Consider the following 16,313-nt stretch of genomic DNA (forward strand, 5'->3'; position numbering starts at 1 on the left):
ATAGTGATGAGCAGGAGAGGTCCGGCCAGAAAGCAATCACGGACAACACGTAATGAATTGAGAGCTTTCTGTTATGGAAGTTGCGGTGTGTGTCTGTGTGTGTGTGTGTGTGTTTGAAGGAGCGCCTCCTGATTGTGAATAGAGCCTGATTTATGCATAAGCACAATTAAGAGGCCTGGCAGAGAACACAACCTCCCCGCTCTGGGATAGATTGGAGAGGCCTGGCAGGAGGATTGATCGGCTAATTCAGCCTGATTGGAGCCCTGAAACACTCACAGACATACAAGCAGACGCACAAACACACTTTCCCCTAAATAAATCCCCTCATCCAAAACCAAATCAACAACTCTGGGGGATTCGAGCTTGTAATGACTAAGGGTTTTCCGGTCGTGAAGCCGTTATAGGCCATGAACGAGTGTGAAGTCAAATAACAGTAGCCCTGCTCTCATCTTCTGCCCGAGTTGTTTTGTGCCCAAAAAGCAATGATGTGTGCATAGCCCAGACTTAGGGAGAGGTGAACACAGCATCTTGTCGCCTGTCCAATATCTTGCTTCTTAAACTGGTCACAGATGGTTTTCATTGTGTGGTGCCCACTTAGTCTCAATCTCTCTCACTCTCTCCCTTTTTTCTCTGTATCACTCACTTCTCTCTCTCTCTCTCCCTCTCTCCCCCCCCCCCCACCTCCCCCCCCCTCCTCCCCTCTCTTCCCCACCCTCTCTCAGACCCTCACAGGGTTTAGTCCCAGATGGTACTGTATTTTTATCTGGGTGCCATTGGTCTCTAGTCAGAACTAATGCACTGAGTAGGGAATAGGGTGGGATTCAGGACGTAGCCTGGGACTTGGCCACTCTTATTAATGACCGAGGGGGATTGGAGGGGAGAGCGGGCATTCGCGGCCAAAAAGGCTCAATCAAGGGGTCAGTCAGTGGGCGACAACTCAATGCCCAAAGCATCCTGGAGGGCCGATTGGCTGCGTCCGCTAATTCCACTGATTCATCCCCGATTCCAAGTAATCCTGGTGGTCATACGTGGAACGTGCACACCCTCACACGCTATCTGGGGAAAGCGAGTGCACACACGCTCAGAGCACATTTGCTGATTGGGCTGTGGGAATAATTGCGGGAATCTACTCTGTCCCGTTGGTACCAGCGCCACCACTGTTCCCTCCATTAGTGCCCCATTACCCAGTGTCCTTAAACACCGCTATGTTCTGTTAGTGTAACAAACCACCCAGCTAATAACATCAGAAGGCCGCCTGTGGAATATCCCCCGCTAATGGCAAGGCTGCCGCCATTTATTTTTTTGTTTTTCTTTGACGAGACGCTATTACAGCCCGCCCCAGGGGAGGCGGCCATTTTAAAGTGTGACGCTCCGACGGAACGGGAAAGGATTTGTTGGCTCCGGGTGCGTCGCCGTGCCTCGGTGTTGAAGCGCGGCCGAGTGGCTGTGTTATTTCCGGGGGTGTGGGGGGGGGGGGGGGTCCAACCGGAGGGGGTCGCTGGACAGCGTCTGCCGTTTAGGACGGCCAGCCGTTGGCTCGGTATGAAACCAGACGCGGGCGTTTAATGCTGGTCCAGGCCCTGGCAGTGCCACCCAGCCGTCTCCTCGGGTCTGCCATTTAGGGGCCCGGCTGGCTGTAATCTCCTGACATTAGTTAGGCGATAAAAGGGTGACAGGAAATCAGCCTTGAATTGGGGCAGGGGTATATACACACACACACACACACACACACACACACACACACACACAGAACAGAGAGTAACCCATCTACAGAGAAGAAAAAAGTCAATTACATGTGTGTACACACTGTCACGTAGAATCATGCTCATACACACACACACAGGAACCCAACAATGGAGAAGAAAAAACACATGCATACATGTGTACACGCTGTCACGTACACACACCTCCTCATCATCATCTGTCCCCTTATGTGTTCTCATCAGCTTCCAGGTCAGCTCCAGGTCAGCTCCCCACTCCCAGATGGTTGTTTTATAGCTAATAACACCCCTCAGCCTGGAGAAACCAACTCGACAGCCGCTCCCGGACAGTGTGCGCGCGTCCCCTCAGCTACTGATTAAGCCGTATTGAAACGGCTGTCTGCTTTGTCCATCCCATCATCCTCTGGGAAATATGATAAATGTATTAATCGGCCGCGCATGCAAACACTGGTGTGGAGTAATCAACTGGACTCGTCCATGGGTACAGTCGGACTGAGAGGAATGTAATTAAATGCGACGCGGCCACGGCCGCATATTGGAGCAGACGCGCGCATGGAGTGCAGAGACAAGCCTGTATTCTGTGGGTGAGTGACGGGTCTACGCGGGTTTAAAGAGTGACGGCGTACAGTTGATCTGTGTGTGTGTTCAGACAGCTCCCAGCAGATAAATGTCAATATTGGACTTTTGTCCACGCGGGGAAAAACGTAAATTACTAAAAACAATCAGACAGCTCCCAGCAGATCCATGTCAAATTTAGAAGTTTGTCCATGTGGGGGAAAAATATATATAAATGACTAGAAAACAAATTAGATAGTTCCCGGCAGATCAATGTCTTTATTACACACATATCCATGTGGGGAAAAAGTATATTAAGTTGAAAACCAATCAGCCTGATCCATTCAGATCCATGTCTATATTAGAGGTTTGTCAACTATATAAATGAAAACTGTATCCATACAGTATGTCTTCAAAACCAGCCACTAGGGGCAATGTAACACATCAATGTTCTTCTTCCCCTCTAAATTGCTGATTTTGAAGTGAACTGAAATGTCTGAGGTAGGACTTGATCACAAGCATCGATGCAAATTGTGTGTGTGCATGCTTCTTAGAATCCTGTGTGCGTGTGTTTCTTTGTATCCGCTTGAATACAAAAAACCTTTCCTATCCCCCGCATTCCTAGTCCTCCACCACCCGGTTACCAGGAGACGGACCCAGGACAGGAAGTGAATGGCGAGTGTCAACATGGCCACTGTTGTCTGTTCCGTGGGTGAGCGGTCAGCCCACAGATAAATAATCTAGTACTGAGGAGACCCCGGATCGCTATCCTGTTAGGGGGTATGAACACGGTGCGCGTTGGACGCGCGCACACGCGCACTTTGACCTCCCGAGACTGCCGAATGGAGCGTTCAGGCTACACTCCAGCGCTCTCGCTTTTTTCGCAAGGTAACAAAATCCCTTGAGGGGAAAACGTCCCGGCTCGTTCCGGGGGAACTCGGAGAACGCATCGGCTCGGACATGGGCAAACTCAGAGCGGCTACAGATGATATACTGTGACGGACTGCAAACATTTAATCGGGATGACAAATGCGCTGGTCGCGCAATTTCAACGCGTTTGCATGTTGAGATTTTGACAAGAATGCATTTCCAACACAACTACAGAGATCATTAATTTGTTTTGAACTACAACAACGCCTGCCGGTAATCCTACAGATAGGGTGTGAATGCTATACCAACACCATGAAATACATCTGTAGTGGCATTTAGTGAACGCAACGCTAAAGTTTAGCTCTGCTTGCCTCAGATCCTGGGGGATAACTCTCTGGGCATCTGAGACTGTTACCGGGCTTAGCTAAGCCGGTTAAGATATTCACAGGATTTAGATTGTTGTTGACACATATTTCCTTAATCTGGTTAAAGGGGAAGCCACAGACCTCTACAATGAGCATTTTTAAACCGCTCATCTTTGTAGGTTAGAGACCCCGATTATGGCCAGCGGGAAAGGGGGAGACAGGAGGGGTGTGTGCGAGTGCGTGCATGTTAATACCATTATCTAGACAATTCCAACAAGGCGAAAGTCCAACACTGCACACGTGAAGGGCACAGCAGATCGGCCAGCGGAACTGAGCCAGCCAGAGGGAGTTAGGTGACCGACTGTTTCAGGGTGAGCTGACTGTTTGATTGGTCACTTTTCCCGCCAATCGGCGTGGGTCCAAAAAGAGATATGGAGTATGTGTGCTTAGGGTTCCTCTTTCGCTCTTTTCTCCTTCTCTTTCATGCGTTACCCCATGTCTGTCCCCTGGGGTATACAATATCCCATGTGGGGGAGGGCGGGGGGGGGTACACTAGGTGGGCATGACGGATCGGGGCAGGAGGGGGCGAAGAGTGCATCCTCTTCTCTGGTTCCCTCAGGAATCACAAACAGCGGAGTGGTCCACTTTGTCTTTGGTCAGGCTAAATTGTCTGTTTGCCTGACAAGGAGGAAGTGGGTCAGAGGGCCGGGGGGGGGGGCACCAGACCCAGGTGCACGTTAATATGTCCGCGTACGGGGATGTGTGGCGGTGTGCAGGCAGCGCTGTCCGGTACAGCGTGTTTACGGTGAGACATGCTTGTGTGGCGTTGGTGGCGGATGGTAACATGCTGTTGTTTACAGTGTGGCTGCGGCGGCACACGATGCCGTTTTAGGTGGGAGGGGGAGGCGTGTTTGGGTGGGTGGGGGCGGGGTTAGTGAAGTTAGGGCGTCTCAATAAACACAAAAAGTCAACAAGTCCACAAATCCCCACCCCCCCCCAACCCCACCCATTCTGCTTCGTTCCACGTTCCTCTAGCTTTCTCTTCCATCCATCCCATTGTCTCGGTTTCTCTTTGTCTCCCTCCCGTCCAACCCCGACAAGGAACCCCAGAACAGGGCAAGGTAGTCCGATGTCTCCCCGGGTCCCCTCCCTCCGCGGTCTCTGCCAGGAGCTCCAGACAACAGCCAAGGGGGACGGTCGCCAGGGACACCGTGAAAGCCAACCAAGGGGGCCGTCTTGGTCCTCTTTTGTTCTGGTCTGGTTTTTATTTACTCCCGGGCCAAATTTGGTTATTCGCGGGTGAGGGCGGGAGGAGGAGAGAAAGGAACGACGCTCAGAGTGGAGAGTGTGACGGGGGAACAGACAGACAGACGGAGGCATGGAAGGCCCCGGTGCTCCAGTGGCGGTTGGTCACAGACTGCACCAGATTACCCGGACTTCATTCGGACTCTCCCAAATGGAATTCGTTCCTGGGACGTTTGAAGTTGTCGACGGTCGTCAGGCGGAGTAAAAAGGGGCCCGGTAGCCCAGTCATGTAAACACAGACTGACTGTAATGCGTTACAGAGCGCGTGCGCGCGCACGCTCGCTCGCTCCAAACTTTACTTTGGGCCGGCTAGAGTAAAGCTTCAAAAAGCAAATGGATTGCTTTAGCTTTAACCTTGGGGAGGAGAGAGCAAGGGGAGGGAGACAGGATCCAAACACGCTGTCAATCATTCGGACACTCTCTTCCACGCCATGGGCTAAGTGACGCCACGCACGTGTAAACAGGAAGCCTTTTGATGTGTGCGCGTGTGTGTTTAAAGTGACTAGAATAGGGTATCCATGGCCCAGTAACCTTGGATTTTACAGCCACCAACCGTCTGACAGAACACACACAAACCAGTCCATCTTTCTGTAGTGCTCTGTTTAATGTTGTGTACTCTTAGCGGTGTCTCTGTGTAATCTTTGCATAGTGATGGGCAACACCTGTCACTGGTTAGCTGTTAGACTTACAACATGTGGCCCAGTTTAACCAGACAACTGCACACTCATTAGAACATTATATAAACAGCCAGCTCAAACAATGGCCAGCCCTCAGTTCAAACATGACACTCACAAGTTTTAGTATCTTATACACACACACACACACACACACACACACAGGCATCTACAAACAGTGCTGTCCACACAAACATGCACACACAATACCAGTGGAAGTTCCTTTTCCTATCATCAACTAGGCTGTTTTGGACCGAATCACTTGTAACCACCTAAGACTAATTTAGTCCTGGGTGACCCGTCTGCACCCTGGGGTGAAAGAATCCATGTCGTAATGGCATTTAATATAGAAAAGTACCACTTCAGCACTTTGCTGTTATTCTTTTTTTCCTCTTCCTAATTATGCCAAAGAAGAAGGTGTAGAAACTCCTAATGAAAGTGATTCTATTGTAACTTTTTAAAAGCAGAACCACAGGGATTAGATTTGTCCTAGAACAGCGCCATTTTAAAGGTTAAAAAGCACCTGTAAGCAGAGTTGTTTGGAGACGGTCTAATTAATGGACTTTAATGAAGATGCAGGTAAAAGAAAGATAGTTAATTATGTTAATTAAAATTGTTAAATTACATCTCTTTAAAGGTGTGCATTCAACCTTGTCAGCAGGTTTGATAACAATTTTCCTTACTCCTACTTAATTGAAAACATTGCCATTTCCACATACACATGGTATACAGACTTAAAAAAAAAAACATCCGTAAAAAGCATGTATTGGTGTCGAAACATCCTCCAAGGTGAAAGCAAAGGCTTTTGAAAAGCATTACGGTTCAGCCAAAGAGGCCTGAAAGGCCACCTGCAACTCAAGGGCTCTTTGAACCACAAAATAAAGAACGGAAAAGTTAAGGGTGCTTTGGCAGAAGAGAGAGGGCCACAAAGCGTGAGGAAAGGCTGGTGGAGAGTCGCTCCACCTCTTTCAAACCCCACCCTGCACCCCCTCCCCTCATAGCGCTTCCAGTCCCATCACATTTGCACTTCAAACCGCCAGGCCCTGCTGATCAAGCATTGTGTCTGCTACCTCAGCCTGAGACCTACTCCTATACCAGGCCAACCAGAGAGACGGAGGGCGGGAGGGGGAGAGAGAGAGAGAGAGGAAGAAATAGAGAAAGAAAGAGGGAGTGGAGGAATGAGAGAGTCACAAAGCTATCTTTAATTGCGCATTAGGGGCCTCCAGGGGAAACGTCATAAAAAAAAGGTTGGCAGCTGAGAGATAGAGCGGGAGCGGAGGGGAGGAGAAGGGAGCGGAGGGGAGGAGAAGGGAGCGGAGGGGAGGGGAGCGGAGGGGAGGGGGAGTGAACAGGTGACAGGGTCCTCCACAGGGTTTTCTCAATTGGCTTTCGTCTTCGGAACAAAGCAGCCTAACCCCTCCGCGGAATAATGGGAGCCGTTGCCATGAGCAACATGTGTTCCGCTCTCTCCGTCACCGCGCCTCGGGGGTAACACTTTGGCGTCACCAATCAGAGCGCTTTAATTAACACGCCGACACACACGTGCAGTACAGACCCACACACGCACGCGCGCGCGCGCCCACGTTCACTCGAATTCTTCACCCGTTTTCAAATTCTCTCCCTGACATGTTCGCCGGGACGAGGTCCTGAGGGTGTCAGCACCGACCCATTTAACGTTCTCTCCCAACAATGGCGTTTCGTGGACCCCGTGGGTCAAAGGGTCGTGCTGGGCAGGGCGTCACTGTGAATAAACAGAGGGTTAGGAGAGACGGAGGGTGTGGTGACTCACCGTTCTCACTGTCGGACTTGTTCTCGTGCTCCGTGTCGGTGAGGGTCAGCGCCGAGTTGGACCGGCTGGACAGGCACGAGTTCCGGCCGCCGGACTTCACGCCGCGTCCCCACAGGCGCATGGCACGCTCCGGTGACATCACGCCCTCGTTCTCCGTGTCGGCGTCGGAGCCGGCGCCGACAGAGTAGCCGCGGTGGGGGAGGCCCATCTCGGCGCAGAAGGCCAGGCCGCGGCGCGTGGCCGGCTCGCAGATCCCCAGCTGCCTCAGGTTGAAGTTCTGCCCTGAGGACCGAGACGCATGACGTTTTCAGAGGGGCGAGAGGAACTCTAGATGGGCGCTATCAAGACGGTGGGCCCGAACCCGGTCCCTTTTGATGCGCCTCAATCAAAACGAAAATAGATGAGTGCCACTTCAATGCCACAAGATAATACAGGGAGTATGGATAGGGAATGGGAAACAAGATGGAAGACTTCTTCACAAAGAACAAGGCTGAGGACATCAATATGAGCGAGGCCTTCTATTTAAGGTAAAGCAATTGAGTAAGTTTTAGAGCTTTCTGTCTTCTTGCTATGAAGTCATAATACAAGAAGTAAAAACCTTCTACTGCAGCATACAGGATTGCAACGGATAACCTGTGACTGCCTGACTGTGCCAGATGACAGTGTTGCATCCAGGTCCGGTAACAGCACATTCAGGGAAAGTAAAATCCCTTGAACCCTAACGCCGCTAACCCAACATCTGTCCAAATTAAACCCCTTCCTGACCACCTCAGCCACCCACACGAGGCCAGACCTCTCACTCCCTCCTACGACTGGCCCTTGGTCACATTTGACCAGTGGAAGATGGATGGATAGATCGGACCTGTCGTTGATCTATGGCCCAGGCGGATGAGCCTGACTCCCCCTAAGTGGCCAGTCGGGTATCCAGTGGACACTTCCACCCACGCCGGCCCTGGATCAGGTATGCTTTGTTAGCTGCTTAAGTGGAGAGCAAGAAGGTTGTTTCCCAAATGCCGCCCTATTCCCTATTTATTTTTTTACCAGGGCCATTGCATGGTTCTGGGAATAGTGTGGCATTTGGGATGGAGAGCAGAGAGGGAATGAGGGAGATTTATCTCCCAGGTGCTAACAAAACAATGGCTGACAGGTAAATGGGGCTGAGCTAGCATCTGGGGAGGCATTGGGACTGGCGGTGTTGAGCAATGAAAAGATCCTTCACAGGTCGAAAAGAAAGAACAAGAGGGGAAAAGAAAAATAAATCTGTAAATTTATGGTGCAGGGTTTTTTCTAAAGGGGGGTGGAAGGGCATGCTATCAACTGACCTGAAATCCCCAGTGACAACACAGCTTCTGTAAACAACACTGGCTGTTAGCTACTATATTCTGCTGTGTGCGGCGTCCAACAAAAGGCACTATCAAGACTCATCTGGCTCTCAGATGACCACGAGGGATTAGGGTTCTGTTACCCAGGATCCTACACTGGACTCCCAGGGTTCTGACTCTCGTGTATCACCGGGACCAGATTTATTACAATGATAGTGTTTAGCAAGGCGTGTTTGGGAACAACGATGCGGCGGAAGGACTGTGCAGATTCCTTGATCTAGAAAGTATCCTGCATCTCCCCAAGATTGCAATTAGGATGTGATCAAGTGTATCATCATCTTTCCCGATAATATAACGGACGTCAGCAAAACCTTTCAACCTGACAGGACACGCACCCAAACGCAAAACCCTCATTATTACAGTGAGGGAGACTCGAAAGACACATTGAGAGCATGACCAAACAACCAAAACGGCACGCAAAACGCTAAAGGCAATATCGCATTGACAGAGCTTAAATAAATATCCGCGCAAAACAAAATAGCCAAAGGGAAACTGTGGTTTCTCAAAGCAAAACACACTGTAGGTATTTTGCACAAAAGAATACTTCTCAGATAGCACAGGGGCCTCAAAAGCGTAACGCTATAGCAGGATGACATTCTGTGACACAGACCGTTTTGCTTAGGCGGAGAAGAACGCATGTTGTGGCAGAACTTGTTAACGGAACACAAACATGGTTCCAACCATGCTAAAAGACAGTAAAACTGCGAAGCCCGAAACCTAAAGAAAGACATTGGCCAAATACAGCTTGGAGGACACATGCCACACAGTGCTGAGTGCTAACAAAACGCACGATAATAAAGCGAACACAACAGAGGAGCGCACCGCTGGGCTGGCCGCCGTATCAACAGAGGGCACGGCGCCAGGCCAGACGGGGCCACGCAAATCGGGCAGCGGTAAATGCCCATTAGAAGCATTATTTGCGGGTTAGTAATGTTGGCCGGCACGTAGGAAATAGCAACCGTGACTGGTGAGACCCCGGTTACACACCAATCATTTGCAATGCACAGCCGTTGGAGCAAATGCAGTCTGCAACTTATCAGGAGGGGGGGGGGTGTCTGAGAAAGACAGAAAGAAATATACACAATTGGCAGAGACTGCTGTGCTAATGATTGGTCTCATATGTGGCTGTACTTTGGTAATATCTAATGCGGTAGGATTACATGGGCTGAAAGGAATTCAAGACCCCCTTGCGTTCGATAACAAAACAGTCCAAGCCCAATCAATTTACAATGCCAGAAAAAAAAAAAACATGTTTTTATTTTCATTAGTAGGTTAGTGAAGGAAAAAGAAAGTGCATTTGGCACTGCACAATTATTGAACGACTTCAATCTCTATGGGAACTCTTCACTGAAACCCAGAAGTTAGAGATGATTTATTGCACAATACTGCTCATGAACTGAATACAATCCTAAGTGTAGAATACGGTGCACTCAAAACCTGAGTATGCATGTGTGTGTGTGTGTGTGTGTGTGTGTGTGTGTGCGCTCTCTGCATGGTAATATGGTGCAGATGGAAGAAAAGATGGTGACTGCTCTGCTCTGATTTGCTGTGCTATGCTGGTCTGGCAGACAGACTGGTAGTTAAGGACCTTCCAATCCGGTTGGTGATTTCATAAATATCTCAAGGCCTCGGAAGCATAAACCTCTTCAAAGGAGACGCTGCCACCACAACAACACAAGAAGCAACAACAGCTATCAACGCCTATGAGGTAATCAGGAACAAATGGAGAAACTGTTCCACATTAGGCCTTTATTTCTGTTATTCACTCGCTATAAAATTGCATTTCATTAAATGGATAAAGAAGTCACATGAACCTGTTTTGTTTTAGGACCGACTGTTTTTTCCACACAAAAATACTCAATTAAAATAACTGCTCAACAAGAAATACAAAATAAAATAAAATATTTCTATCATTTAGAATTTTGCAAAATGAAAAAAAATATAAATCTGGGTCCTTATATGCAAACAGACCTACAGGCATCAAAAGACTGCAAACTTTATCTTAGGCCTATGAATCATGCTACTACAATTGAGAAGGAAAAACCCAATAGATAGACCTGTGATCAGTAATTCCCATTTTTTTAACCAAAGCTAATGATTACCTTAACTTCCTAATCTACCATTAAATTAAACTGTATGACATTCTGAACAGATTCTCTTTTTATATAAGTAAATATATTTGATACACACATTTTCTTTTTATATAAGTAAATATATTTTATACACACACACATTCACATACATATCAAATATATTAACATTTCTACATACCAGATGTCAGTGATTATTGAATATTAGTGGTTATTCATAAGGCATTATAATTATTAGAATATTTTGCATTGGGTATGATAACATGGTTCCAGCTTGACTGGGAAGAAATAGCAACATAATAATCTTGGTTTTAGAGATAACGGAAAGTGCTTCACCTGTACACTACTTTGGCAGTTATGTATATTAATTTAATATAAATGTCTCATATATACAAATGGAACTAAATGAGACGCAACGCTTCTTAAGGCAAGAGGTCCAATTACCATAGTGAAAAGGAATGATATATTTTTATATTTACATGTTTAATGGTTGAAGATGCAGAAATAAATACACAAATCTTTCAGATTTTATTTAAAATATTATTCTTAACAGAGATGCATAAAAATGATCTAATTCGATAACAAAATTATCTATAATGCATATAAAATGATCTAATTCATTATGTCGATACATGACATTTCCTGCAAAATTTCAAAATTCATCCAAGGGAATTCATATTACAAGGATGAAATATTGACAGGTAAACCTGTGGACGAAATACTGTCTGGCCAAATCGTTAATCTAAGAATAAAAGACTATAAAAGCTGGTTAATTACAGACATAACTAAGATAGTGACTGCAGTTCAATTAAAATTATATTCATTTTAAATGAGCGCACAATTAGCATGTCAATGAAAATGTACATGATAAGATAATTAAAGTAATTACGTTTCTTCTCTCAAATATTTATGAAGTGTTAATTGGAACTGAGGAACAATCTATGAAGTACTAATGAACTTTAAATAACTATTGTAATGTTATAGGAAATATTGACGGACCACAGCTACGACGTGATTTTCACATTTTCACTTGTAGCAAGTGTCACAAGACCCAAACATCCTGATCTATGCAGCTGACCGTGTGTTGGTGAAAATAAAATGATTAGAAAAACACACAGCTTTAACTTTTACCACTGATGGCATAAGCTGACAACTCCAATTATTCCTTGTTAATTCCATCATGTTTCCCAAACTAATTCAGTCCCGCTGTTATTTCTGAAGGGTTCAAAACCCTTGAAAGTCAAAGCGAAACCCTATTTTTACAAAGATGTGAAACTGGTAGTGCTAGCTACCTTCAGCTACCTTCAGTTAGCATAGTTAATTTGTGAGCCCCTGAAAGAAGGTATAAAGTGAGTAATGGGACAAGAAGACAAAGTGGTGCTTAGCCAAGAGTCTTCTGTGCTAGTTAAACAAAGTGCTTATCTCTGTCTAGCCATGGCGGGGACCAACAAGTCTAGTGGCCAAGTGGGGACCAGGTTTGCCAGCAATAGGTCCGCTCTCTAAAAATAAAGGAAGTCGGTCCTGTGTAAAACCGCTGCTCATGCAAAATGACGTTACCAAATGTTCATGTATCACTATTGGCTGGTTCAAGTCAAGGGGACACGCCCCCTGTCAACTGAGGTACACGCCCCGTGAAGCTCTTTGTTAGCTGAACAGTGCCCTGGCCTTCACGTTTAACACCAACCCAGGAATGTGAGCTTGAACCCGCTGCCAGACCATGTTTAAGTGACGACGTCAGACCGGTACAAATACAATTACCCTTATCCACAGTGAGTGACTTGTGATCAGACCAGGTCGCCGTCCTGGTGAGCACTTAAAGCTGCACCGGTCGGCCCTTATCCCGTATCTAAGGTAAACATTTGAGTTTGCGGCTCACATCGGTGACATGAATCAACACTGAGTAACTCCCAGGCCCGTGGTGGATGTGTAGGCAGAGACCAAGGGGGGCGACCTCAGGCAGCGTCTAAACGGCGGACGCCGGGAAGGCCGCGATTTCACTGCCTTACAATAAAGCCGAGAAGTCCTGCTAGCAGCATGCATGTGGGTTCCCAGGGGGTCATACCTTGCTGGGTGTACTCGTCCTGTTGACGATGAACCATCTCCTTCACTCTGCCCCCGTACAGGAGCCGGGACGAATCCTGCTGGTCGAAGGCCTTGAGTGTTTCACTGGAGCTGTAGGACTTCTGGGTGGGCACCCTGGGTCCCGGGCCCCCGCCGCACTCCTCGCTGTCGCCGGACGAGCCCGTGTAGCGTCGCTCCTTGTCGCGTCTGCTCTTGGTCAGCGAGCAGTAGGGCCTGCGTTCCTTCACCTCCATACTGTCAGCATGCTTCGCCGCCACGGCGGATAAACACACACGCGCGCGCTCGCTCGCTCTGATCGGACTTGGCCGGTGGAGGAGAGAGGCTTGGGTGGAGGAGGTGGAGGAGGGAGGCTCCGCCCGACCCGCTCCGCTTAGGCTCGGCTACCTGAAGAGAGGGTAGAGCGAGGGAGGGAGGGAGAGGGAGAGAGAGAGAGAGACGAAGGGAGGGGAAGAAAAAGCATGAGACAGCGGTCAGATAAGGATAAGCTGTGCACTTAATCTTCCGGGGATCCTTAAATCCTCCCACCTTCTGGAGTGTCGGGCGGTGCTAGTGCGTGCTTGCGGGGGCGCTTGCGGGGGCGTTTGCGGGGGCGTGTGGGTGTGTTGTGACAGGGCCCGAGTGTGTCTCAATGAGGAGAGCCAGGAAGGGGACAGACTTTGGGAAACAAAGAACAGGGGTGATGAGGGATTCGATAGGGGGAAAGGGTCAGGGGTAAGGCGGGGTAATTAGGGGGGGGGGGTGTCTGTAAATTGATTACCCAAGCCCCCCATTGGTCTGGGGTGTGTCCGCAGTTACTGATAAGTAAAACAAATCCATTGGATAAAATAACTAACTCAAAGCAAAACAAAACCTGAGTGTGTGTGTGTGTGTGTGTGTGTGTGTGTCAAGAAAGGAGATTTTCATGTAATTTAAAAAGAAATATTTTATTAAGCCTGGCTTCCAACGACAATTAATCAAATCAACATCCTGGGAACCAAAAATAAAACAACATACTTCTAATGAAACACAGAGGAGCAATAAATGTGTGTGTGTGTGTTGGAGTAACAACCATTGCACCAAGGCCCCCCCCCGGAGGTATTTTTAAAAGATTTATTAGCCAAAGAAACTTTGTCTGTTTCAAATGCTGCGTTTCAGATAATTGCAGACGTTTTAATTTGTGAATCTTGGCTGCCCCTCTTTCTGGAAGGATCCCAAAGATCAGGCTGTATGATGCTCTCTCTCATACATCTTTAAAAAAAAAAAAACTTTTCACTTTTTGTGAAGTTGCGGAGATATTTTGGAATATGTTTTTCCTGTGCGAGTTCTCAAAAAATCCTCCCACATGATTACAGGGTTGAGGGAGGCAGTTTGGCAAGTTGGAAGGTGGACCCCCACCCCCCACAAAAGAAGCAGGGGAAGAGGCTTCTGATATCACAAGGGGAGGATGTCTCCTCTTCTCTCTCAGTTCACTATCAAGAGCGAACGAAGCGCTGAGAAAGAGAGAACAGGGACTGGTGTTATTTAAAGTCTCTTAAACCCTGCCAGGCTGCCTCTTCTCCTGGTTGAAAAGGTTGACATCATCATTTCCGTAGTTTCACCACACAAAGAGGTGTTATTACCAGGCCTTACTAAGCATGCCGGGGGAGGGACAGGGCTGGGTAGGGTGAGGGGCTGCTCAGAATGGCTACCTGCTGTTGTCTGTCCTGGGCTGTCCCCCTCCTGGTAATCTTTTTAAAACAAGCCTACAGCCGTGATGTACTGAATGTAAGTCACAACACAACAACAACGGCACAGCTGCTCATTCATGAATATATTGAGTAAATCTAGCTACATTATAAAGGCATGAAGAGAAGAGAGAGAAGTAGAATGGGGGGAGAGAGAGAGAGAGAGAGGGAGAGAAAGAGGTCCTCACACTGCTAGTTTATAGTCTTGTTAACATTTACTGAGACTTATACAGGCAGTGAGGGATGGAGGGTGGGGGGAGGAGGGGAGTGGAGGGAGGGAGGGAGGGAGGAGGAGAAGAGGGAGAGAGGACGATGAAGGTGGTGACTGAGCTGTGAGAAGTGCTTATGGGGGAATGAGATTAGTGTGTGGATAAGATCAGCAGCGATGTGAGCAATCTGTCAGGATCAGGCAGTCAGACGGACGGTCAGACAACTGACCGACCTGGCCCAGAAGTTTTTTGGTTATTGCCATCTACCAGTCACACTAGCAGGGCCGCTCGAGCAACGGTAACCTCCTAAGATGGTCCCATGTGGCCCCCCAGCTTCACATCCTCAGACTGTTTACATAAATTCACACTAGTAGGCTATCAGTCCCACTAGGACAAACACCCCAACGCTGCACATTACGCGACTGGCTGCCCATTTGTCCAATTGGCATAAAATGTGCATAAAACATTACAAAAGGGCTCGTAATGTCAACCAAACACCACATATATTAATAATAATTATTATTATTATAATATAATAATATGGTTCTGTCAAGTCATACACCAAGAAAATTGGATGATCGCCAAAGTAAAAAAAACTATTTAAAAATTAAACTGGATAATATGTAGAGAATATACTGGATTTTTCTAATATACTGGATTTTATCTAGAGAATATACATAAACATATTTAAGAAAATTGCCTAAAATCACACACACAAATCACAACAACAGTATGTATATAAACTATGTATTGAAATACAAAAGGGGAAAATGTGACAGATTTGACCTCTTGTGTTGACACAAAGAGAGTGATCTGATTTCTCTGAGATCTCGCCTAAATGAAATTAGGTCTGGCTGATCAAGTGCATTATTGGTAATTAAATTCTTAATTAAAAAGTGATTTGGTTCAATGACTGGAGCAGTTTTAAATGGGAAAAACCCTGTGACTGCAACAGTAATATGGTAATGCATTACTATAACAACATTAGTGCAGATTATCTTATTTGTACAACAGTCAGGAGACCGAGAGAGAGAAGGCTGTACCTCAGTGTTTCAGGGGAGACGTTTAAATAATTGATAGATATGGCGTCGTATGTGACTAGAAATATGATGCGCTCAGAGGCAGAGTTGACGTTCTCATGAAGCAGATGAAAAGCTCCTGGTCTGGTTCTTCTAAAAATGTCCCCCCAGTTTTACCACATCTTTGATTTCTCTCTTTGATTTGGACTTAGTATTGCTTTTTTTTTTTTTTACCTACAGTTAAACTTCTGCTCACATGGAAGAACATAATCACACAGTATCTTACAGCAAGTGAGCGCCTAAAATTTAACTAAATAAATTCATAGCTTTCATTATATGTGTGTGTGTTTATTGCTAACCGATGCGAAAAACTGTTGCAATTAATCAAATGAATCAAAAGAAATGATATGCAGCTGGACTGTCATAACCAAATGCTAGGCAGGCATAGACACTTGCTGAGGCAGGTTTTGTATTTGCTCTGCCAGGCGAACTAAACCAAGAGGTTACCATGGCTAAGAGAGTTTTTAGCCCAGCAGGAATATCTGCTTC

General features: G+C 47.1%; 1 protein-coding gene across 13 annotated transcripts in view; it reads right to left on the reverse strand.

Annotated features, from left to right (window-relative positions):
* tenm3 (teneurin transmembrane protein 3) overlaps nt 1-16,313 on the reverse strand; it is a 270,450-nt gene that overhangs the window by 183,117 nt on the left and 71,020 nt on the right. For all 13 annotated transcript variants that reach the window (XM_029118033.2, XM_029118036.2, XM_034291255.1 and 10 more), the window contains 2 exons: nt 12,814-13,217; nt 7,280-7,561 (listed from right to left, as the gene is read on the reverse strand). In XM_029118033.2, the coding sequence (XP_028973866.2) occupies nt 7,280-7,561; nt 12,814-13,066 (535 nt within the window). In that variant the 5' untranslated portion in view covers nt 13,067-13,217. Of the gene's footprint in view, nt 1-7,279; nt 7,562-12,813; nt 13,218-16,313 lie in introns of those variants that run through there.

The sequence above is a fragment of the Esox lucius genome, chromosome 25 (genome assembly GCF_011004845.1).
Source record: "Esox lucius isolate fEsoLuc1 chromosome 25, fEsoLuc1.pri, whole genome shotgun sequence".
In the NCBI taxonomy this organism is placed as follows: domain Eukaryota; kingdom Metazoa; phylum Chordata; class Actinopteri; order Esociformes; family Esocidae; genus Esox; species Esox lucius.